Raw genomic sequence first — 26,504 nt, 5'->3', positions numbered from 1 at the left:
ATTGGCTGAATTAAAGGAAATCCTCCAAAACTGCGCCACCCATCATTCAAATGTCATCCAACACAGCATCATCAAAGTGCCAAAAGATCCTTGTTCTACTGTAAATTATTACAGTCACCAATATGTCATGCGAACAAAAAGTATATAGATAAAGATCAGAACGAAATAAACAGAACAAACCAATCGTAATTTTTTAACACAACTATGATTAAAAACAACTCATAGGCCTTACTGTTTAAGTTGAACTTACAGATATGAAATAACAACATAATTATTAAAAAAAATCCTTAAACGCAACTTAAAATTGTCAGAATTAAACCAAATTTAAATGAGACTACATGGGAGGGACCAGCTTTAAAAAAAATACCCCACCAGTTTTCAAATAAAAAAAAACGCACCTCCGTAGCTTATTACCCAGTAAAAAGTTACGGAGGCACAAACGAACAGATAAAATGTAGTCTAATTGATATCCTCCTCCCTTTTTCAAATCAGTTCAACAATTAGAACCAAAATTAAATAACACCGACAGTATTATCGTTACAACTATCATAAACAAATTGAGAACTCTAAAGAGGTTTAATAACTTAAAAAATAATTAAGAGATAAATATCTATGCATCGAAGGATCTCGAGTTAACGTTCACTTTTGACCCTTTTCTTGCAAATTGCATCAGGCTTGTCATCTTTGCTGTCCCCGTAGAGCAAAGCTCTAAATGAGAACGGTTTAAAAGGATATCCGCTTCCAGTATAGAATTTACTCATAAACTCGACCCTGCAACATCACAATTTTCGCATTTACACACTATCCGTGCATTGCAAATACCTATTTTCTACAGGAAGTGTTATAAATCGAATATCGTATGTGATTAGTGATTAGGTCGTGCGTTGATGACAGGAATTGTTGATGTTGTTGATGACAGGAATTGAGTATGATTATTGCAGCTCGGAATACGAAACCATCCGGATACCGTACAGCCCATGTGTTAAAACGATCATTAATTAGTAAACCGTATTACTCAGATATCACTATAGATTTATTGTATTATCAGTCAATATCGAAATTGATCCTAAGGCAAGACGCAGGATTTACAGGTTACGTCATGATGCCATGCTTACAACCTGAGAATAGCTATTACTGTTGTTTACGTACACGCCTATATTAATTGTGTACTGCTTGCCTTCTATATCTTAATCAGCTATTAATTATTATAATGAAAGATTCGCATTAAAAAAAAATGATTTTGTGTGGTACATAATTATTATGTAATTATTATTTAGTGTTCAGGGGCATTACATACAAAGTGACACATAATTACATATTTACAAACAGTCCTGTGCCTTAACACCATAGAACGTGTTTCACAAATCACAATTATTGTATTTAAGACGTATACTAACACAGTTTTTAAGAATTAAAAAGTTTTTAATTCTTAAAAATTTGAATTAAAAAGTTTTTAATTCTTAAAAATTAGTTACTTGAATAAATAAACAAAATAAAATAAATAATATTCTGTCATTATGTTACCAATGCAATCGAAGAGTGTGTAAGAAAGCCGACAGCCCTTCCATAACTACCAGTATAGATAACGTAAATACCGCCCAGATGGCAAATATGAAGAAAAGCTTTATCCCACCACTGACTGACGTATCTCGTAGTGCCAATTTCGCTAAAATCATTATCCATAACATTTCTGATAACTCTGAAATAAAATAATTAAGAGATTTCTAAATTACAGTTTAAATTTGTTTGGGCGTTCTTTCAGGAAAAAATTGTGTTTAACTTTAATTCAGGGCAAAATCTATTGGGCCAAACACGAGGTGAACTTATTGTTATGAAATCTAACCTCTTTTCAACAAGTGTTAATTAGCTCTTTGGGTTATTATAAGGTACACGAAAAAAAAAACATTTACAGCAAAAGAGTATTACGGAATAAACTTATGAAATTATAATAAAACTATGAATAAAAAATTGTCCCATTAAACCGTATTGGATACATTGTGAGAAAATACGTAAGACCATCCATTAAAATGAAACATGATATTCTTGTAAACAGCAATAACCCACTTTTTAATTAAGTTCTATAGATGTGCCATAATGTAAGAACCTTTTATGAAATTGTAAAAGATTGTCTACAGAAAACCTAGCCTCATTGTTCAGACTGTAAAAGCATAATCCTTTTACAACCCTGTCCAATACGTCATACATACGGTAAATGAAAACAATGCTGTCGTGTAAACATGCTCTTATTATCATTTTTCCTTTCACCATAAAACTCATCCGGACTTTGAGAGTTGAGACCCTTCGCAACGCCTGAATGTGTAATAAAATTACCAAAAATGTTGTAGCGATAATTAAATTTCATTTAGCGAGCTCCGAGCGTTACTGTAGTCCGCTTCTAGCGTCTAGTAGCATCGGGTTCCGTCTATGCGGCCTATTTTTTAAATTGATTTTGTAGAGATTTTTTTAACTTCATATATTTAGATAGAATTAACGAGCATAAGATTTAGGACACGAAAATATTCTTGAGGTAACGTATCTGAGATATTTTAGACCATATTGTATAATAGTGTTGTTATCTGTACCATAGCCTAACATTTTTTGTTTAATTTTTTTTATGTATAACAATGAATCACGACCTAAACAAAGATACCATATTAATTTTTATAACGATACATTATTTTAATCCCAATGATAACGATCGCACTAATTTTAAGTCACCGTTCCCTCCATCCATCAAGCTCGATATAATAATATGATGTATCTAGACACCTCGACTGTTTTGATTTCATTCTATCTTCATACAAAATACAGAATCGAGTCGCGGATATTATTTTTTACTAATGAAATGTAATAAATAACATGACTATATGACTTACGTTCATGAGCCAAAGACAACGCCCACAACCTGAGGTATGAAGCCGTATGAGAAATAGTACTAAGAACAAACTCAATAGTATGAACGGCTTGATGTATCATAAGTTCGCCGAAAGAGTGCGAATATTTAGCAAGTTCAGCTAGAATTAACGCCTCCTCTTTTTTATCCGAGTCTCGCCTTTGGTATCTGCGAAACTGGCTGATTTTTTTCTGAAATCAATGTCAATTCTACGCTAGAAAGAGATAGATTATGCAAAATCTTGTGAACATTCAGCAAGCCATGTGGGGTGTAACCACACGTAAGTCTCGGTTGTTTTACTTATACCGTCTGATCGCTGCGCGGTCGCGTGCGAAAGAGATATTAAAGTGCATACTGTGTATAATTACGTCGGTGTAGTTATTTTTTAAATGAACTTCCACGATATTTAAAAATAAACGTTCCTCATAATATTCGCAAACCTGCCAGATTCGTATTATTTACTTTACTAAATTAACTGAAATTCGTATATTTTCAAAGTTTGTGTGAAGACGATTTCGCATAAAGGCCAGCTCAATACAAAATTTAAGCAGATGGTAATGCTATATCGAGGTTTGACTGCTGTGTCTGAAACACAACTTTTTAGTTTCTAGAAGTTGCCGACTGTCTATTAAACGTTACAATATTTCACCGTTTAATCAGAAAGGTAATGGTAGGCTGAAAACTACTTATAATTTATATCATAAATACCATAGCCTCTTCCCTCTTCTTCTTATTAATGTTATTCAAATATACTGGGGAACCAAACAGTATAATAGGAACGCAAAGCAAGGATATAATAACGAGCATTCTCTGAAAGCCCTCTTGACCTTCGAACATGTAAGCATCACATTCTTCTTCAACTGGCTTCGAGGTGGATATTAATACCATGTCAATGAACAGAATCAAAATCAATGGAGCACAACCCGCACCTGTCTTTATGTCAGCTGAAAATCATATATGCGCTACAGAATTATTACACAGCTAATTTTTATTCACCGTGTGAACATTTTGTGTTTGTTTTTCATAGCATTTTTTAAATTATTGCAGTATATAAGATTTCAAATAAGGATGACTTATATAGTGGGACGCGAAACACAAATTATATTAAGAAATGTATTATTTTTCAGTGTATATTTGTATTTTTATAAAATGAAACTTTGTGTGCTTGTGATAAGCTTTTATTTCGACAATTTGTATACATATTTATTTCCTTCCTTTGCATAAGACAAATCTTTATCGAAATAGATTATAAAGAATCAAGACACGTAAATATAGAATAAGTATTAGAAATCACAAATGCTCGGCAATCGCTCAACCTCGGATGTAATTAAAACCGAAACTATTCACAAAGTCGTCTAATTAATTAACACATGTTACGTTGCCTCACAGCTCTGTTAAACAAAAACGTTTAACCCAGCAAGAAGGAAATGTTCAAGTTCATTTCAATTTACCTCGTAGGTAATATTAAGCAGTTCATTTCAAAACTCGTCTGTCGTTAATTGCTCATTCCACTATTGCGACGTTAGTGATAGAAGCATTTATGCAAATCAAAGCAAATAATACTACAAAAGCAATCATGCGAGCACAATGTAAAGCAAATCGTGCTCATTTCCTACACCGGCGTCTCGTGGAAATACAATCGACGTCTGCGAGTAAGGATCACCGCTCATTTGATAAGTATAATTCGAAGAAAAGTTACAGTGGATACTTTTTGACGAGATCAGTTGAAATAAAGTTGAACTTTTTTTGAAATTCTAAAATAAAATCTTATAGAAAGATATTAAACTTCGCTTATCTTAGATAGCTATACTTAAGTTCCGGAAAATATATCCATTTTATTGTGTAACTAGCTGCGCTCCGCAGTTTCAACCGCGTAAGTCTGTATCCCGTAGGAATAGCGGGATAAAAAGTTGCCTATGTGTTATTCCAGTTGTCTAGCTATCTACGTACCAAATTTCATTGCAATCTGTTGAGTAGCTTTTGCGTGAAAGAGTAACAAAAATACAAACATCCTCACAAACTTTCGCATTTATAGTATTAGTAGGATTAGGAGGATAAGACTCGTTATAGGTACACACGTACGGAGTGTACAAATCAAATGCTTTTAGCAAATAAATCAATCCTCGCTACTGGAACATACAGCAAAGGTTGGGAGATTCTTCTTATATTTGTCCTAGAACTGGTCTTTATAACAATATTTCTGGTATCATAAAGAATACACAATTTATATTTTCTTAAATTGCCATTAATACTTGAACGTGGACGTCACAAAATAGAAAGTAATTCGTTTAAAACCGATGACAGTAACAAAATAACTAGGTTTCTAGCTATTGTATGCTATAATAACCTAACTCTGTGCTTCCCGGGGAGAATAACCCAATTATAAAGCGCGCATGTGTAACGGACTTTTAAAATTACTCATAAATTGACATGATTCTGGTCCATTACTCTCATGTTCCACAGTATAACAAAAAAACGTGTTGATAAAATGATCTTTATAATACTTCCTATAAAGACTTTAACGTTAATAGCGCGATCTCTTGTGGTCATTTCCAAATATTTCGTTACCCTTTCTGTCTGCTACACATTTACAAACATTCTTTTTAAATCTAAATTCTTAACGATATTTTATTGTTTCACGAGTTCCATCTGCTATGTGACCGTCGAGACACAGAATCGTGTAATAAGTAAGATTATTATATCAGCGTAAACATGTTGACAGCATCTAATAAACCCTTTTCCTAACTAACATATTCATTGATGCAATGTTTGCATGTGCGTTTATTGCGTACTTAATGCATTATATAAAATTGTCGCGTCGCAGTTTCTGTAACCGAACTCCTCCAAAACGGCTGGTTTGTTTTTAATGAAATTTTGTGTGCATGTCTGGTGGCTCTGAGAATTGGTGAACTACTATTTTTCATATCCCTAAATAATAAGAGCAAGGCAGGTTAAATATAAGACATGTTACGCTTTCTTATTATATGCTATAGAGACACATTTTATAAAAGAATTATTTGAGAAGTTTTAGCGCCGCCACTAAAATATAGGTATTACATACAATTTTATAATCTTACAAATAATTGTATTAATGAAAAGTTTTTTTTTTATATACTTACTTGATTTTCCACTGAACATATACCACTTCATATACATTAATATAACCAACCAAAAGAAGAGACCACATAAAAACATCATTTGAGGTATAAATTGCAAATAGATAGCGTAGTGGCGTTTAAAGTAGCTAAAATAAAAAAAGCAACTATGCAATACTATTACGGATAAATTATTCCACAGTAAAAATAAAATTAAAGCGATCTTACAGGTGATTGAAAAGACTTAAAGATAATCCAAATATCATATGAACAATTCCGATAATTATAGAGAGCTTCATCTTCAATGAATTCAAGTACATGATTTTATTTTTCGCCAACTGTAACAAAATTATTGTGTTATATTGATTACTTTTAAAGTATTTTTTATGTCAATTTTTCAATGAGAAATCTTGCGTACTGTGTGAAATTATGTTAGAATATTTATTACTGTTTTGAAGATGTACATCGATAAAATATTTGCAAATATTATATCGAAATATGCAGAATTTACAGGCCACAAAATTTTGTAGTCATTCTAGATCGGTGGATTTACTATTAGAACAGCAGGTAAGATATTATTAATTACTTATAATGGATATAAAAGGACTCGCTCATTAATGATCATTTATCTATATCAATATAATATAAGAATATGATGAAATAGAAGGGTTAGTTACACAACATATAATTCAAGAAGATCAGAACGAATTTTAATAATATGTGGTCCATTTAATTAGTCTCACTCAACTAACATTACCATAATAACTGTTGAAAATTTCATGACCTCTAAAGCCAGGCCGTGTCGAAGCGAACCGGTAGTAATGAATAATGTGTTTTTTTCATTTTATGAAATATAATTTAAACAGGTTACCGCCCATAGGGGATCCACGCCAAAGACATATGGATGGTTGGTTTCAAACACCGGGTTCAACGTTAAATATTGACTCTGCTCGATATCCTCTTTGCTAAAGGTGTTCTTCCAATACGGCGTCATTAAGGTGATGGATTTAGAAAAATATACGTTGTACAGGAATCCGGTGAAAAGTGTAAACAAGCCCATCATTAGGATAACATAACGTCCTGGAATTAGGATAACAATGGATATTTTATTTCAAAAGATATCGGAGCTTTGCATTTATTGCGCTTCTGTCTAATGTTTATTAATCTGATAAAACGATAATGTGCTTGTTTGTTTCTTTGTTTTATTTCACGTCGCAATAAAGTGATTCTGTACTACAATTTTTATACTCAGGAAAGGCCAGGAGACCAGAGGTTGTCATATACATTTTCTAATGCGGTGGAACATCCCATTCCCCAGAAAATCTTTGACCACGTTGTAAATTTGGCAGGCAGGCATAGATTTGACGTAAATATCCGCTAAGAAAGGAAGTATATAAATTTTAACCCCAAGGGGATAAAATAGGGGATGAAAGTTTTGCCATGAAAATTTATTAAAACCGCGCGGGCGAAGCTGCGGACAACAGGAAATATATGTAGAATTCTTTGTAAATATACTTATAGTCAGTTAAATGTGCATACCGCCAAAGAATATATTCCATATTTCGTTCGAGGACGGCCGCCCCATATGCTTTTTCTCCACTGACACCATCCAACCGGCGAACGACAACAATATCACCCCATGGCACACATCGCCAAACATCACAGAGAACAGAAAGGGAAATGTTATAACTGTGTATAGACCTGGAACAAAAAATATTCATATAATTTATCATATTTTACATGCAGGCAGGAGATGAGAATATTGCTTAGATATATCTAATGACATTATACTTAAGCGAAGCAGTTCATTTCAGCATGTCTGTTAGCAATGTTGCATCGTCAGAGATAGTTATGAAATAAGATTAATTGAAGTAAACAAACGTGGGTTAGTTCCAGTATAATACAAAGATCTGTTATTCTATTCTCAAATCCTTATAAAGATCTCTCTTGACTTTCTACGATAATTTAATATTTTAAGTGTGCAGTACTCCCGATAAATGTGTATGTATTAACGCAAATAAAATTATCGCCAATAAGTGAAATTAAATTCCCTACATTTAATTAGATTAAAGTAAAGCTATTGTAATCGGAGCTTTTTGCTGCGCGAATGATTTTTCGTGTGAAATTACGCTATTAATATGATTACTAACTATACAGTTAAAATGGGACTAGTTGACTTCGTTAATTTCAGTCATATTTTTTCAAAACATTTGTGAATTAAATATTGACGCTGAATATCCATCTCCATTTTCGTATTTCTCATTAATTCGCTATGCTTTCGATATATGTATGATATCGTACGGAGCGCGTATCCGCGGGTGACGACAGCGTAACCAGCATGAACCTACATTCTTAAACAAGACCACACAGGAAGCTTAGTGCCAACGTATCGTATAAGACGTTTCTTGTCATTACTACATTCGTTATTCGTAGCGTACCATGCTGGTATAAAAACCAATCATATTTTCAAAAGCTATTTTCTTCTTTAATTTAATTCCGGTATGAACATTCCAAAAGCGTTCATATGTATTCTGTTAATGTAGCTTTAAATCAATCCCATATGCATATCATATTTTGAAAGTTATTACAAGATTTTTTTGTGATAGAATATATCATCATCTTTTAAAGTTCACGTGAAGCAATGTTTTTTTTTATATTATTATCGATTTATGGATGGATCCAATGAGCACGTTTATTTCTATTTCTAAACTACCTAAAAAATAACAAAAGATCCCAATCATCTTTTAACGAACCCAGCTCGCTTATATCTAAAGCAGTATGACTGCTCAAATGTTCCACGTGGAGGAATTACAGCTACATATATTTATAGTCTTCGCAAAAGTCAAAAATTTCACGTTTCCACTTGAGCACATAAATTAATAATAGTTACTTACGATACATTTAAAGTGCAATAAATTTCATTGAATGTTATAGTAAAGAAGTGTTTTATTATTAAAAATACCCCAATTAAATCAATAAAATATCGCACGATAATACCTTAATAAATACTGAACAATATGCACTAGACGTAACAGGGCGCTTGTTAAACTATTAGTTAACTAATTTAATAGTGGCATTTAGAGCTGATCGATTTCTCTACTAACTGCAGCACTCTGGGTATTATTAAAGTATTCTCTTGGGAATCAATTAGTTTGTACTTTGCCGTCATACTAGTATTTCATTTTTAACTGATTTTATATAAAACAATATCAAAGCCAATGTAGTTAGTCTGATTCACTTAATTTTGTATTATATTTGTTCAACTACTGTATCCAAATTCAACGAAAGTTTGCTATCAACATGAAAGAATTGCTTGTCTATAACTGATTAATGCGAAATTCATGAAAGCAATATAAAGATCCGTTTATATAATAGTGGTACCTGGATTAAGTTCACCATACGTTGAATCACCATATGCATTGATTAACGCTTGAAAACCTTTAGTAAACTTATTAGTGCGATGATATGTTGGTGGCTCTTCTTGTGTCTCAGTTACGGATATGAACGACGATACATTACTCTCCATTTCCTCCTGTAGATATATAAAATAAAATAAAAAACTATTTTAAATCAAATATGACGAATGCTTAGAGCCGATTTCACTGATGCTTCATCACATCATCAGAGTCACTTAAAACTCTTAACACTTAAATAGTCATTTTTGCTTGTCCTTGTGACTTTAATTATATTATAAAATTTCGTATTTTACGTAATACATTATTTTTATTGTTTATAATTTATCATTTTAGAAAGATGCAATTGTAGTGAAATTTAGTTTTCGAAGAAAGTTTTGATGCAGACTAGTTTGCAGTTTGACAGATATTTTGTAAATTCTATTAACTGCGACATGTGAACTCAGTTTAATCGTCGATATTGGTTTATCTTTAAATGAGTTTAAAACTGACATATGAATTTGTTTCGCGGAACTGAGTTCTCCTGAACGCGTTTTGAGATGATAAATCTCAGCACTACAACATGTGAATGTTCATATTTTATAACGTATTAAAACAAAGGGGTAAGTATATTGGGTCTTGATTGAGAGAATCTAATACGGTCCAATATGCATTGAGTCACCCTCGCATCGGGGAGGCTGCACTACAAAAGAGACGCGCTACCTTGATAGCATATATTATCAGATTGAGGGAGTAGAACTCAAATTCTGTTCCAAAATATCGAACTGCTAATTTGGAAGAAGTAGCTTATACCTACTACGGCAATACAATTCCAGAATTCAAGAGTTACCGTGTAACAAGTGGACGATGCAGAAATACAAGAAATAAATATATCCTCTTTGGAATACCTAGTTGAAGGAGAAAATCATACTAGATCCACTTTAAGTTTTACTCAAGTGAATACAAGCGGATGAAACTTATTTTATGCAAATGATATTGGGTTTTATTCATTCATTTCCACGTAATGCATATCAGAGATCGTTTTTATTATGATCGGATAAAGTTCCAACGAATGAAAACTTCCAAGCGTCTTTCAACATTTATTAGAACGCAATATTTATTTGTAAACAAAATAGTTTTCCCTGGATGTATCTCACGGGGATTACTCTCAGATAACAAGAATCCAACTTCAAAGCACGGCTTTACGAGCGTACGCGTACTTTTAATAAGTGGGATCAATTATGCGTTAAGTAATATAGAGTACTATCCCATATAGTCCAGTTTGATTCTTATTACGTGTATACGAGCGATATTGCTGTTAATTGATTATTTTAATAAGCTTTTAGAATCTTCCACATTTTATTAAGCTGTTTTTTTTAAAGGGATGGTCATTGTTTGAATTTTCGCACACGAAATTAATGATTTGGTTCCAATTAGTTAGTTAGTTGTGAGATTTGTTTGGGATTTTACGATTGAAATGATAAGAAACAGATTTAATTAAGAATAAACAGCCCGTGACCTCCTTTCATTTGGGTGGCCACCTTAAGTTTGAAATTTTGATATCTATAGTCAAGCCTTTTCATTTAGTATTCCTATTGAGGGAGTGATGAAAAAATATTTTATACAACCTATTCAGGCGGCAGCAATCTTGGACTGATTAATTATCATCAACCATAGCTTTTTAAGTTTTCCAGTGGTGGCTCAGTGGTGAGAACCTCGGACTTCTAAAATCGATAAGTCGGGGTTCGAGACCGGGCGAGCGTGCAGTAAATAAATTGATTTTTCAATTTATCTGCACATGTGGAAAACATCATTACTGTTTAAAGCGGTGAAGGAAAACATAGTGAGGAAACCGGCATGTCCAAGAATCAAAAGTTCGACGACATGTGACATCTGCCAACCCGCACTTGGCCAGCTTGGTAGATTATGGAACCCTCATAGGAGGCCTGTGTCCCAGCAGTGGGAACATATATGGGCTGATGATGATGATAGCTTTTTAGCTACTACTTAGAATCAACGTCAATATTAGTATTTCATACATACCCAACTAATTTAACTTTCAAACAGAAAAATACACACATATACAAATTTAATTTACGCTCGCTTTTGTGCCGAGAGATAAAAGAGACTTGTGTCAAGTTATTTGTCAAAACTCCTTTTATCGAGTCACGTGCATTCGCAACAATAGTGCGTCAATATTCCGACAATCAATTCGACACCACCAAGCTACTCTCACTTAGATAAAAGCCACTATCAATGAGTCAACGTGTACTTAATTTGCTTATAACCGATAACTTTTGATGGCGGAATCATAGAACATTTCCAGATTTAATGCATTTTCATAACAGTTCACCATGACTGAGCGTTTAACATATTAAACGTTTAGCGAATGCAGAATTAGTTAGTAAAATAACATTGAAATAATACCGAGCACGTCTCCAACATCTCACGAATGCCAGGCAGATCCATATCAGGAACCCAACATTGACCGATGAGACACTTTCTAGTTATATCGAGGGAAAACATATTCATCGTGTGATAGATCGCTTTAGATTTTTTTATTTGGCACAACCACGCCTGCCATTGTTTGGCAACCGTACGCAGGGCTTTGCATCTGTGGTATTTGGTTTTTTTGATTACCTGCAATTAATTTTCAAGCAATTTATAGAGGTCATACAAGTTTATAAAAGGTAGCTCTGATGGAGTTGCGATGTTCAATCTTTGGGATAAGCAAAATTAATGCTACAAGAGTATCAACTCTTAATCAGTAAACTGATTTTACAGTTGGCACTGTTGGCGTCTGTTTTTTTACTAAATGGTGCAGGATAAAGCGCCAATTTACTATACATATATTATTTATATTATATAACATTAGAGTGAATACAAAACTTTCATTATTTTCGCAAAAGCATCTGCATTACAACATGATTAAGGTAGGAAACAAATTTTAATTCCTCAAATGAAATTATAATGACCATTAAATGCTTGCTACTGATAGCTAAAAGCTGGTTATTAAAATAAATACTTTGTAAACAAACGCGATGCAGATTGTTTTAAAATAAATGCATAAGGTGCATCGTAACACGGCAAAATTATAACCGCTACCGAATAAACTCCATTTGAAATTACAAATAAAATAGGCAGTGATGAAAACCACGTTTTAACAAATAACCGCTAAAATTCAAAAATTACTATAGAATGTTTTCCTCGCCACATCGTGTATTTGTATTTATGCGCGGGAATGTCACTATTTATTGAATATTCCCATGCAATTAAAAATATTTCAAATATTTCAGCTCTTTCAGAGGCACACAATTTGCTCTACTTCAATGCAGTTTCAACAGTTTCAGATTCAGTAGAAGTAAAGTATAAAACCAGTACAAGATACCATTTAAAACGCTATGATCATACAATAATAATGCATAATTTATATCATTCAGCGCATAGACCGTCATAAAGCGTAACTGTATCAATGTTAAATCTCAACATAAGTAGCCTGTACCAAGATTGTACAGCACACAAATCTAACAAAGGCTATTGCGTCGTATACTTGAATGGAACGGAAGATACACCAAGGACAGCTTTACGTGAACCTTCAAGCGTGACAAGCGTGACAATTTAATAATAAAGTATTAAATACACGCAAATATATTTAATAATAAAGTATTAAATACACAAATTTTCTCATGCGGCTTCGCCCGTGTAAATAAGGGAAATTCCTGCGCTAATGAGAGGTTTATACCTTCTGATTATCTCCAGATACAAATTCATATCAAAGACAAAAAATACACACATTCATATTTACAATGTTAGTAAGGATACGAGGGTTTCCAACCCGCTTTTGAATATAAATGTATCGATGAACATTTACCAATTTAAACACCTTTATGACTAACGCACCTTCTCTAAGTCTCCAATCCTAATATCTAGCTTATGTAACATATCCATTCTTTCGTCCAGTGTTTCGGGACATGGGTAGATATTAACCCTGAACCCGCTGCAGACCTTCTCCATCCTCGCATTCAAAGCTTCCCCTTGAAATATAGCCAAGAACGCGACTTTACGAATCTCTTGTCCCTTTTGAAAAATAAACATGATTCCAAATGGTTCATACATGTTAGTTAAATTCAACATAAAACAGAACTATAAGCATATATACCAATATTGCTTAAAATTAACTAAACTAACGTTACGTTTTCAACTTAATAAAAGGCTTGTCGATATACGCTCATCCATGGGCTAATCCCCTTCCATTACTGCCGAGCGATTTTTGTTTCCGTGCTAATATTCAATTACATAAACCTCGCTCCCGAGTCATGGAATTAATAATCACAAAACTCCGAAAACGTTTTGTTTCCAGCGCAAACCGTAAATTCGTAATCCGTTGCATTTAATTAATGGACAAAGGCTTTCAAATACGGCGCACAATGCCATGATTGGCAAGCTATCCTTCAATATTTTTATATACGAGTCAGAGCACAGGTCGACGTGTAAGCCTCTTCGATTGGTTGGATTCGAACAAAGCCATTTAAGCCTGGCTAGTACACAACTTACAGTTTGCGGATCGTGCAGGATAGCGTCCTCGGGCGCTTGACGGTAATATATGTTACCGCGTGAGACTCTCCAGAGCATGATTTCGAAAGGAAAACATCTGCTTCTCCGCACGACCCCACACATCACGGTCAATCGACCGGAGAGTACCGCGTCGCCGGCTGCCGCTCTGTTGAATGATCCTCAATCTTAGAATAAATCTGTTATATATTTTAAAATATCTCGAGTCGCACCTGTATGCTTGCTAATATTTCCTGCAGCTATGTCACTTGGGAAGAAAGATGTCTAAGAAAGCAGTTTGGGTATGTTCTAGTCGTATTGGTACCCTCTAAACGATAATACCGCATTAATATGTTTAATTGCATAGTAATTAAAAATTATACGAACAAGAAAATTCAACATAAAGGAACATCATATATTCAACCGTTAATTACTCCATTAGAAATCTTCCTAAGATAAATTTTCGATCATGAAACAAGCCTGGTAAAAATAAAATAAAAGAAACACACTTTCCAAACAAAGATTCCGTTGTCAATTCCGCATCGCCCAATAAGTTTCCGATATGACTTAAAACGTAGTACATTTCTGTCAACTCCATATAGTTCTTCATAAGGCTGACTTGATTATCGGACATATCTTGCACCTCACTTTCCCATTTTTCGAGTAAATTCTGGAACATTTGTTTAATATTTTATTAAGATATGAATCTAACCACCTACATATTACACATATCAAAACGTTATAGTGCCATTAATTAATGATATTTTCGTTTCTTTTTAGACTTTTCGTGTCGGGTTTTTTTTAATCTTAAATATCATTGCCGTTACAACCACCAAAATGGGTTTTAATGTATTATTTAATTTGGCCTCACTTTTTATTCTATAGAAGTTTATTTATATGAGAGGATAATAAATCTCATATTTTTACATATTTTAAGATTACTTTTTATGGAACATAGTGAAACACAAAAGAAAATTACTTAAAGTTCAGTAATGTGTCAGTATAATGGCTTCCTTTTTTATAACAGTTGAATTTGCTTCGATCACAATGAAACATATTAGGAGAGCTAATTTTTTTTCTTTTTATATCCATTATAATCAGTTGAATTCATATAAACCAAAGTTGAGTGACTGTAATTATTAACGTAAGTAAAATCCCTGAGAATATTGATATTATTGCTATTGAGTTAGGTCGTACATTGCGTATTTTCAAATTATACTCTTCAACGCTTTCTAACATTGTTTCATACGACTGTCCTATCTACATAGACAAGAATACGACCATTATTGTGTTGCACGGATAGTTAACTGCAAATTATGTCCCAATGTGTTTGCGAACGCCGTGGGTCAAATACGAGAACAAAATGTCCAATGACCTTTAATATTTCATCTTATTGCAAAAAAAGAGTTCTCGTAGTATCTATAAATGTTTATAAGTCAAATATTTAGGTAATGAGTTCAGATTAGGAATATTTCATAAATATTAGATCGAACAAATTCATATATTCGATAATTCTATTAATGAAATGTTAAAGAAATTTATGGATCTTTGTAAACCATTAAGCCCTGCTTAGAACCAAACACAACTTCATTCTCTAGTCTCACTATCTCTTGACTCAAAAACCACATCATAAATAAAACAAACAAATAACCAGACTTTCGCGTTTATAACATTAATAAACAGACGAGGGTTTCCAACCGGATTTTAGATATAAATGTATATGACTTTATTGTGGTAGTCGAGCACGCTTCGGCACGAATTGGGCCAGCTCGCACCGGGGAAGTACCACACCCCCACAGAAAACCGGCGTGAAATAGTGGCATGCCACTGTGTTTCGTACGGTGAGTGGGGGAGCCGGAGGCCCATTTCCTTTTCCTCACCCATCCCAGTCCATTCCTTCTTTCCAGTCTTTAATCCTTTCCTTTTCCCTTCTCCCATAAAAGCGGGCAGCACATTCGTAGAGGCACTACCTTTGCGAATGTTCATGGGCGGTGGTGATCGCTTACCATCAGGCGAACCACCAGCTCAGTTGCCCGCTATGACATAAAAAAAAAAAACATTCATAACCTCCGCTACCTAGAACCAAACAACTTTTTTTCATAAGTACACAAATATTACCTGTCCCCTTGAATTGTAAAAATGATACATGTTATAAATCGCTCAAAGCCGCTACACATAGCATCCACATCTAATTAGTATAAGTACGTACCTCCAGCGACTTCATTTCATTGAGAGGTAGAGCTTTAGGCTCTTTTTCTATATCCGGTATGTTTATCTCATCTTTGAGCATTTCGCTTTCCATATAGAGCAGTTTTCGTTCCATCTCAACGCATCTACACAGCTCCATTATATAAGATCGATTAAACGGTTTCACGTCGGGAGTCATCTGGAATTATTCAGAATATTGAAACTAGATTTGCACTAGGACCATCCTGACTACAAGGTCGTGAAATTCTTTTCTATTAGGTTTTTTGTGGAAATGGTCTGGCCATTTGGTAAAGTTCTAGGTAATATAAAGATCAGCAACTGCTTTTCTTGCAATTTTTTCACATAACCACAAAATTTATATGAATAATTCTAATAACTGGTTATTTGAAAAACCTGGGTTTGTTTCTACTAAATTCGGAACATACTGTAATTTTTTTTGACTTAAACTATTAATTACCTTATATCGGAATAGTATCGAAAATTTTGCCTAATTTTCAGTCGGAAAATCTCACGTCAAGATAAGTGTGCAAAAAGGATCTTCGTCGTCTTTCGTCGTTATTAGTACTGCTTTAAGACGTCATGGTAACCCCCCTGAACATATATATAAGACCCTATAAGGCTATAACACAACCGTCTCGCCAATTCAAGATAGCTGAATGCACATGTGTACTCGGCTTTAGAATTTCGTTTTTCTATTAAACCCTTGTGACTACGGCCCATTGAACAATCACACATAGACGTGCGCAATGTCCGAATAGTTGACTTTATAAACGCAATCGGTACCCTGTACGGCGAGGCACGTGTATTGTACGCAGTTGCAATTATGCAGTGCATCGCGCTGTACCTTTTAACACGTTTTCCGATAGAATAATACGAAATTACGTTTTGTTTAAGGTGCTTCACGTACAGAAAAAAATAAAACTCTTCTATTGAGTAACAACATATTCAATTATCACAATTCAGAATCTAATTATAATCATGTTCTAGAGATAATCGACGCATTTGCACTGAAATGTATATTGTAAGTATTGTACAAACACTGTTCTGTCTTCATTAAAAGCAAAATTCTTGTGTTTCTCATTCTTAAGTTCCTCCTAATTCTTAATTGTATTCTGGGTATGTGTGTGTGAGTGTGTGGCGAGAGTATATACGGATGCACACATCCACATAATACTAAGACAATCATATATACTATTACTTAAACATATGTTTAGCAATACGTGATTCTTTTTAAGTGTTTTCTGTGTAGTATGGTAGGTATTAAAACCTTCAAACTCTATATGTTTGACATTTTATTGATTTTGTTATGTGGAAGTGAACCCCAATCACCGTGACTACGATTCATAGATGACAACCTAGTTCATTGTGTTATGATAAACCAATTAAGGCATAGAGCGCGACCTGGCTCTTCCTCATTACCACAATATATTTTGCGATGAGGATCTTTTACCACAATGTGTTATGAGCTATTTTCGTTCTTTGAGCGTAACATTTACACCTTCAGATAAAATGAAACTGCACCTGGTTGGCTACAAAAAAAACGCTACAAAAACAAACAAGTACCTGTCAGCATTAATCCAAATTAAAGAATTTTATCAAAATTTAAAAGATATAAAATTTTCTAAACAAAATTTTTTTTAGAAAATTACATAAAATGTCATCCATTAAAACATTAGCATGCATTAAGAGCTTATTTTGTGTGACTTAATCTGTTAATATAAAAATTCTTAAGGCATATTTGATAATCTTTCACACCGTAGTACCTAAATCGATTCGAATTATGAACAAAGGAGAAAAAAACTTGTTTACATGAAATCGTAACACGAGCTTGCTACTGTTTCACGCCGATCTTCTGTGTGTGGTGTATATCCCCCAGTGCGAACTGGCCCTAATCGTGCAGAAGTGAGATAGACTTCTTTTTTAAGTGGGGAAATCTTGCATAGATACACACGGCCTCCGGGGAAAGAAGCCGTGTGTTATGTCGGATTCCTACCGACTAAAACCCCACTGTGTTCCGTCGAGCCGCTTTATTGAAGGGGTCACGGGAGGTAGTTAGTATACATCCGCTACCCCCTCGGCAGCAGCATGTTACCAGGCCAGGTCACAATTGGAGCGTCAAGGTGAAAACACCACATCGCTCTATCCTCCTGTTGGCGGCATGAGCGGAACACGTCACAAGTTTATTTATGATAAGATCTATTAAGCTACTCCGAATTAACGCGTGCGAAGCCGCGAGCAAAAGCTAGTAAGGTATAAGGTTGGGTTTATTAGCGTTTGTTTCTTTCGACTACAATAATTTTTAATTTGTTTTTGTATTAACCTAACTAGATACACATTAATAGATATAGATCTAAGGATTGTGTATTGTACGAAATCCCACTGCTCGTTTTAGCAGGTATCTGCTTTTTTGACTAAATACATATTAAATAAATATTGAGGCAGTATGCAATGGATTAACGAAAAGTTGTTTATAAATAATTTGTAATAAGTGTGTTTAACGAAAGGTTGTTTAACATTAACTTAAAATTGCTTTCACGAATAAAAACATACTATGTGTCAATAATAGGTATATTACTTATTAGTTTTTTTTGTTTGAGTATTTTTTATTGTTTACTTTTTAATTATTTTACACATTCGATAAAAATCAACACACAAATTTTGTAATATATTACCGGTCATAAATATAATTAATTGTGTAATAATCGTAAGAAGTACAAAAATTTATCGTAACGACATAGCGTGAACAGAATCTCAGTAATATCCGGGATTACCATAATGGATTTTAATCTGAAACCAACGGTAACGCGAAGCTGGGGAAAGCTGGTACCAAATAAAGAAAAGCTAGACTAAACAAAATGGTTATATTTTGCCTTATTATTATTAAGCTACACATCGTTATTAAATACAGTATGCGTTACTTCGTAACAAAATATTCTATGCGCATTTTTTACCATTTATTAATCAGATTTTTAAACTAACTCATACTAACCTAACTCATAATGTAATACAAACGTATAAACAAACATTTCATTAAGTCATAGTAATAATCAACATACTACTTATTGTATTAAATAACACATAAATATTGTTAATCCACAGAATTTAGAATTGCACAATTTAGCTATTTGATTTAAACTAAAGATGCATCCTAGAAAAGAAAGACACGAAGTTATTTCTAAAAATATTTTATAACAAAGGAAAGACGGGCTCAGATGTCGCCAAGAGCATTGTGTAACTGGATTCCGAAGAAAATTGCTTATTTCTTAAATATCTCGTTAAGAATGCACCAAATGTCTTCAAAGGTAATTTAAAAATTTATAGACATACGATCCTTCACAGGGGAGGTGTTATATTGTGCTCGTAAAAGGAGATGACGCAAGTTTTGTGTTAAAAAAAATGTCAACAGTGCCTTTATAGAGAGGATTCAGGCGTTAGCGTTATTACATATCACGACTGTTATTAGAAATAGAAAATAACTACAGTGCATATTAGTACCACAGAGTGCATGGTGATTTATTCATAAAACACAATTAAAATTTTCGTTTTACTGAAATAAAAACAAACAAGAGTGCTATAACAGTACAGAATAGAGTTCAACATAAACATCAAAAAATCCCAGTTAGAAATGCACCAATATCCACGAACGTAATACAATAATTATAGTATATTGTGAATGATATAATGAGCTTAACTTCCGACATTTTAATAACGCTATCAAAATAATCTAAAATCAATAACATCAACCACTCAGGTTTATTAATTAATATGTGTTGTTGTCTGGCGTTGATTGTGCCTAACGTTGTTAACGCCATATTTATATTCAAGAACACAGCTATTCAATTGTATGTACCATGTTTAAAATATGTCTATATGAATTTATATTAATAGTTTCATAATTTTATTTATTATATTTTTTCGGTTTCATAGTTTGCAGTATTATTATTAAATAAAACTACAAGCGTGTGATAGATATTTGATAATCGACTTGATGGTCGTAATCAAATAATTGCAGTTACAATCGAGACTAATGAAGGAAGGAAGAAAGACGAGATTTTCATAAAATCGGTTTGCATAACGTGCTCTCAACCGCAAAACTAACGTAAGTCGTCTAAAATATGACTTTCAACTTCACGTACTTTTACCTAACAAAGTATTTTGTCTTTTCTTATTTGTATTGTTTGTTGTCAAAAAATGTTTTATCATTTTTATTTTTTTTATTTATTATTTTCCCGTTTACTGACTAATTGCTCCGACTCCTAATCCAAAACTAATTAAAAACCCTCAATCGTTTATTTACAACAAGGGGGGTTTTGTAGACGAAAGATCGATCTTACTATAATCATTGTTAAAAATGCAAGAAAAGCTCGATCAGCCAGGTACTAGATATATGTAAAATAAATAAGGTTCTAATAAAACTTTCTAACTTACATCCAAAAACTGTACATTCCCAGTTTCTCCCATCCTGGACAGAATTTCGAATGCAGTTTCTGGTTGCAGAAATATTTCACAAAATGACATAGGATCGCTTCGTAGCATGCACCCCATTTTGACTAAAAATAAAATACGTACATCTGTAGTACTTAGAAATTTTATTAAAAAAAGGTATTTAAAATTACTTACTTATTCCGAAATATAATTTTTTTTTGCAAGGCGTCTTAGACTTCCACACAAATTGACATCAGCAATAGTAAATTCTTCTTTTTTAAGTTATTAAAATTAAAAGCTCAAAAGAGTATTTATCTGTTCCTCACTATCTCATTTATTTATTTAATTTAGTTACACGACATTATTACAAATTTTTAATAATCGATAAAGAAATTCTATAAATCTTCGCATTAAATCAAAGAATAGCCAAACCATTTTTTTATATTAAGTATTTTTTAAAAAGGGTAATTTCTGTGCAAATCGGATGTTTTATAGATCGCAAAACAAAATATAGTGCATTCTTTCTGGTTTACTTTCGACTATATTTGGTGGGCATGGTGATTGATCAATATTGGGTTATAAAGATAATGGTGGCTATCTACATATGTAATCGGCGGATAAATTAATATAACAAAGCAATAACCTCCGTTTTATACTGAAGGACACAACAAACGAAAATTTAATCTTATTTGAATGCAACCGACAGAAGATTAACTATCAACACGACAATTTAAAACCTTTACACTTTAAACCATCTAGATACTTGTACTAACTCGATTAAAGTCAGGTACTTCGTTTAATTAAAGTGTAGTACCCAGTAACTAGTTTTTTGTATCGTTAGTGGTAAATCAACAAGCCCTCGTTGAAACGAGTTCGATTTCCCTTCTGAACGTACCTTCTTGTGTTATTCTTCAAGTCCCAGGGGTCCGCAATGGAATAATTTACTGTTTCCAACTAACTTCAAGCTCGCCCGTATCCCTAGACATACCGTAGTTTGTTTTATCCTCACACGTCAATTAAATGCGTTTCAATATCCCGACACATTTTATATACGACATGCGTACAACTGTTTTCTAGCCCTTTTGCCTGTGAAACAAACCTAGTTGTCAGTTTCTGCTTCGAGGTTCTATTCATGTAAACAATTATTATTTTATCATAAGATGTATCGTTTTTACTAAATGAATATTTTAACCAACCTAAATAACGAGGAGACTCTAAGAATTGACAAGGTAAGAGACCGATGTCGTGAGGATCTTGGCTTTGTAGTTGATAAGTAATTAAAATTAAGCACTTACCCCACTCATCTCGTGATACAAAAAAAGGTATGAAATAAAATACGTCAAAAGTGCATTATATATTTATATTTATAAGAAAAAATATTCTGTAAGCTTTATATAAACATTCAGTATCTTTTTTTATGTTTTTTACGCTTACCTGTTGGGAAGCGACTACCATCGCCATGATAATTTGCAGACTAGGGCCTTTGCGAATACATTGCTCCACACACTGCATATTTAAAGGGTAAAGCAATAAGGAAAGGATGGACAATAAGACTCAAGGAATGATAAGAAGGTTTTCTGCTCCCTATTCATCGTATGAAATACAGTAGCATTCATGCTACTATTTGATGCCGATTCAACCATCCTTATTGCGAACTAGGCCACTTTCAAAGCAAGCCTGGCTTCCGCCGTATTTGACTGGTCATAGCATATAGTTTGCTTTTAATAATACTGTGCTCTCACTATTTCTGTTCTATATTTTTAGTCCTTCGTATAGTATGTACAAAAAACAAAATGTACATCCATTAGCAAAGTAAAAATACGTTATCCAAAAGGCAGATGTAATACCATTGTGCATTTCACAATAAAACCTATAACAGAAGCTTAACTCAGTTTGTTAAAAGGGTTCAACTGGCTTCAAAATGCGTTATGAAAATTTTTCCTTATTTTTTTATCATGTATATCTGAAAAGTTCATTGTTTATTAAATCATAAGTTCATTGCGTTAAAAGCTTATTCACACCTTTTTATGTTTCGATTTCGTGCCATTTTATATTATGGCGAGTAGTCATTTATCGTTATTGAAATAATATAAACTATCTTATCTTTTAAGTTGGATCAAACTGCACATGGTGTACAAATTGGTTGAGTAGTTTAGGAGTCCATCGCGGACAAACAACGAATATTAAGATTATTAATATAGGTACTATTAAAAACAAAGAATCTTTATCATATTTCCTATTCATTTGCAATGAAGGTTTTTCTAAATATAATTCGAGAAGAAAATTATGAGTTATCAGATATTGATCAAGAATGCCGCAATCGAGAAAGCCAAAATGTCCTAAATATCCTGCCTGCATTATGTAATAAGAAAACACAACTATCCATTATTATGATATTAAAGAACAAATATGTATAACGTTAGGCACAAGTTTCATGCAATTGTAGTAAAAAGTGGAAAAACCAATGTGGCGCCTTGCCTGATAGCATGCAATAAATGCTACCATGTGTACGTTGATTTTATCAACAAATTATACTTGAATTATGACTAGTCATCTGTATTGAAACAGTCGCAGACAATTATAGATATGTATATATAGTAATATATGATTTCAACAACGTTTCGACACGTTCCTGCGGCCAACTGTACATATTGGTGGATATGAGGTATGAGGTTAACTTAGATTAAAAAACTTCGATTTACTGAACATGACGTCATGGTTATATATCAAACTCTAAAAAATTTAGTGCTGCATAGTATACAATTTATTTCAAGGTGTCATTCGATTCGGAATATTATGCAGACGTTAAAAAATTATTACAAAAACACTATGACACCTATTTTATTTCTAATAAATGTTTTATAACTAAATCAATATTGATGGCCCTATTTAGGACATTTCATTTAACATTCTACGGAACATTTAGAATATAATGACACCTTGATCGTAATTTTCAGTGACTAACCTTACGTTTTAACCATACTGTAAGTACCTTACCGTACCTTCACCTTAAAACGTTTACGTCTCTTTCGCTTACTAACTACATATATTATTATAAGATACTACGTACTTTCGCTTGAACAGTCATTATATCAATCACGTAGTACATTCATTACTGTAACACGCTACTCCTCTGGCGAGAATAGACCGTGCACTAGACGTCTATGTACGTCACTGTACTTACAATACTGACATTATCTGTAATTAGTACGTCAGTAGTCGTCCTGCCAATTTTTATGGATAACTAGCTGACCCGGCGAACTTCGCAACGCCATACAAAGTTTGGTGATACATTTTTCTATATATTTCTTACTTTTAAACCTTTCCTAGACTATTATGAATGAAACAAAACAAACAAATCAATTATCAAAATCCGCTAAGCGATTCTCGAGCTTTAGCGAGCCTAACTAACAGCAATAGATTTTATATATAAGAAGAAGATTATGCGTACTATCACATCGAGTAACGATATTGGTGATATGTTTGGAAATATGTTCACGGTTGGTGATGTTATGGATTGCGTCTTTAAAGCGCTTTGTTTGAAAAATAAAGCAGCAGCAGTCTTTATAATTTTTGCAATACATATTCCATTTTATGTATAGCAGAATATATCATCCTAATAATCGAGGCAGATGTAGCAAAACATCCACACATGCGCGTTATAATACGTTGAAAAATTAAATTAAATTTGCTAATGTATGAGAAAGCTGAAAAGAAAATAGGACATTAATTATTCAACCAATGTCGTCAACGTAGCAACTTCTTAATGCCAGTATTTAACAATCCCACCGTCTCCCCGAAACCATGGCGAAATTGTATTTAAATAAAATTTGAATGGGGTTTAAAAACTTTAAATGTACAAGTCGGCCTCAATCTTGTAAATGGTAAACAGCGTCATTTAATGTTATAATTTGAACCATTGCTTTCTTAATACATACAATAAAAGTTTTTGAGGATTATCTGTTTAGCTGAGATTTCGAGACAATAATATCAATACATATTACGAATTGGCTGATAATTACAATTATTATCAAAACTAAAGCTATATCGTGATTACACATTACATGCGCTTTTACTTGACCCTGACTATAAAGTCAGACTGTGATAAAAAATTTTATATGCCTAAATCATTGACCCTAAAGACTACAACTACCCTTTCTAACGGTCTCAGACATTTTAACCTTTATATGTTGTGATAAAATTTTATCGCAAAATAGCAATATCATAGGCATGACTGAAAGCTGAATGTCCTGCCTACAATCGTTTACCAAAGTTTCGACTATAATTAACTGCTCGTTAATACTTTATGAATCTGTTAAAACTAACGTCAGAGTTCTGAGATGAAAGCGCAAAAGCGTATCTTGAACATAGAATACTAAACTAGATCATGTTTCATGAAATTAAATATTTAATACGAGGTAAGTCATTATTTCCAATGTTGACGTGACAGGTTCTCTCTAAATAGAATTGACCATTGCAAAAGTTTACCAAAAAATCTATTCCATAATTTCTCACTTCATTTGTATTAGTTATGAGAATTATCAATACTTTATTGTACTTCTGATATTGATATGAAATCAATATTAGAAGTAAATAAAGTATTGTTCATCATACAATAATTGTTTGTTTTTGGTTCCTTCTATAATATATCTGTTTGTCAGTAACATTTGTTTATTTAAATGTTAATGCACATTACCGATAAAAGTGGGTCAAAATCAAAGTCGCTTACATATAAACATACAGCTGCAGTTGTAAAAGCGTATTAAAAAGAATCTTTTTCCCGCATTTGCAACATTTTTTACAACTGCATTAATCCTATCGCTTAGCGTGGAGATAATAGTCAATAATTAGTCTAGATAGTCCCGACTACATAAAAATATAAGTTTGACGTAGCTGTTAAATAGATGACGGTGTATTAAATAAACACTTATTTATATACAAGTCGCTGTGTCCGCGTCTTTCGAAACGAAGCCTAAACAGAAACACCCTTATCGTCTTCAATTTCCGACCGGAACTATCGGCTCTATGAATTTCCAGTATCTTATGAACGTGAATTAAACTTCACGCGTAATTTCCCTTTCTGTATGCATCATTGTCCATGTTATTATGACGGTTTTCGATTAAACAGTCTAGCTATTTTTGTAAATCCTTGGTTAAAATGAGTTTATGGAAGGAGGAATCTATGTAACTGGAGACGGTATGAATAATAAATTGTCATAGAAAAATAGTTTACAAAAAATCTTATAACAGCATCTATAAGAAGGATCTAATGCTACTAAAAAAATTGTTCAAATTTCTTTTTTATAATGACATTTTATTATTAAAAAATAATTGTGACTCATTTTCTGTATGGTTGCTACTCTTAGGAGATAAAGAGTGAAAATTTTTTTCAAATAAATTATCGTCCTCTTAAAAACGCAAACCTCAATACAACTATGTCCTCAATACCTCAATACTAATATAAACCCTCAATATACTATTCAATGGACTATGTAATATAGCTAACGGAAATCTCTTTACATTACATTATGACAATGGAACTTTAAAGGGCTGAACACGAAAGAAATCTAATTTTTATCTCTGATAACGCTGACAGAAGCGATTACTTAAGTGACGTTGAACGACTGTATGCAAATTGCAACCTATTTTCATTTTACTGAAGGGTTATTTTTATCGTGTCATTTAATAAGGTATCAATTATAAGTTCACTTTGCCTACTTTTAACCGATGTTCCCAAATAACGAAGGAGGTTTTCAATTGGACTATGCCTCGGGCCTCAGCAGCCTCGGGCTTTCAACCAATTGACGTGACTATTTTTGTGTTTGATAGGAATCTGTTATTGTCATTTGGTCCTACTTTAAAATCGTGAGTAGTTAATATTTAATGTTGAACTTGAGTAAAGTGATAAGAATAGATGAATAGGAATTGCAACAACCGAAT

The 26,504-nt window shown here is 33.1% G+C and overlaps 1 protein-coding gene across 1 annotated transcript; it reads right to left on the bottom strand.

Annotated features, from left to right (window-relative positions):
- Positions 1-225: 225 nt before the first annotated feature.
- LOC119835610 (V-type proton ATPase 116 kDa subunit a1-like) lies at positions 226-20,684 on the bottom strand. The gene is made up of 15 exons (XM_038360539.1): positions 20,568-20,684; positions 16,141-16,317; positions 14,441-14,601; positions 13,935-14,100; positions 13,281-13,457; positions 11,808-12,020; positions 9,370-9,520; positions 7,528-7,689; positions 6,860-7,068; positions 6,217-6,326; positions 6,013-6,137; positions 3,602-3,837; positions 2,877-3,084; positions 1,525-1,699; positions 226-771 (listed from the first exon to the last, which is right to left on the bottom strand). Exons 1-15 carry the CDS (start codon positions 20,682-20,684, stop codon positions 633-635), a joined length of 2,526 nt encoding a protein of 841 aa, XP_038216467.1. The 3' UTR covers positions 226-632.
- Positions 20,685-26,504: the final 5,820 nt, after the last annotated feature.

This window comes from Zerene cesonia, chromosome Z, assembly GCF_012273895.1.
Source record: "Zerene cesonia ecotype Mississippi chromosome Z, Zerene_cesonia_1.1, whole genome shotgun sequence".
Taxonomy (NCBI): Eukaryota; Metazoa; Arthropoda; class Insecta; order Lepidoptera; family Pieridae; genus Zerene; species Zerene cesonia.
Note: the sequence above shows the minus strand (reverse complement) of the source record. Positions and strands in the feature narration are given on the sequence as shown.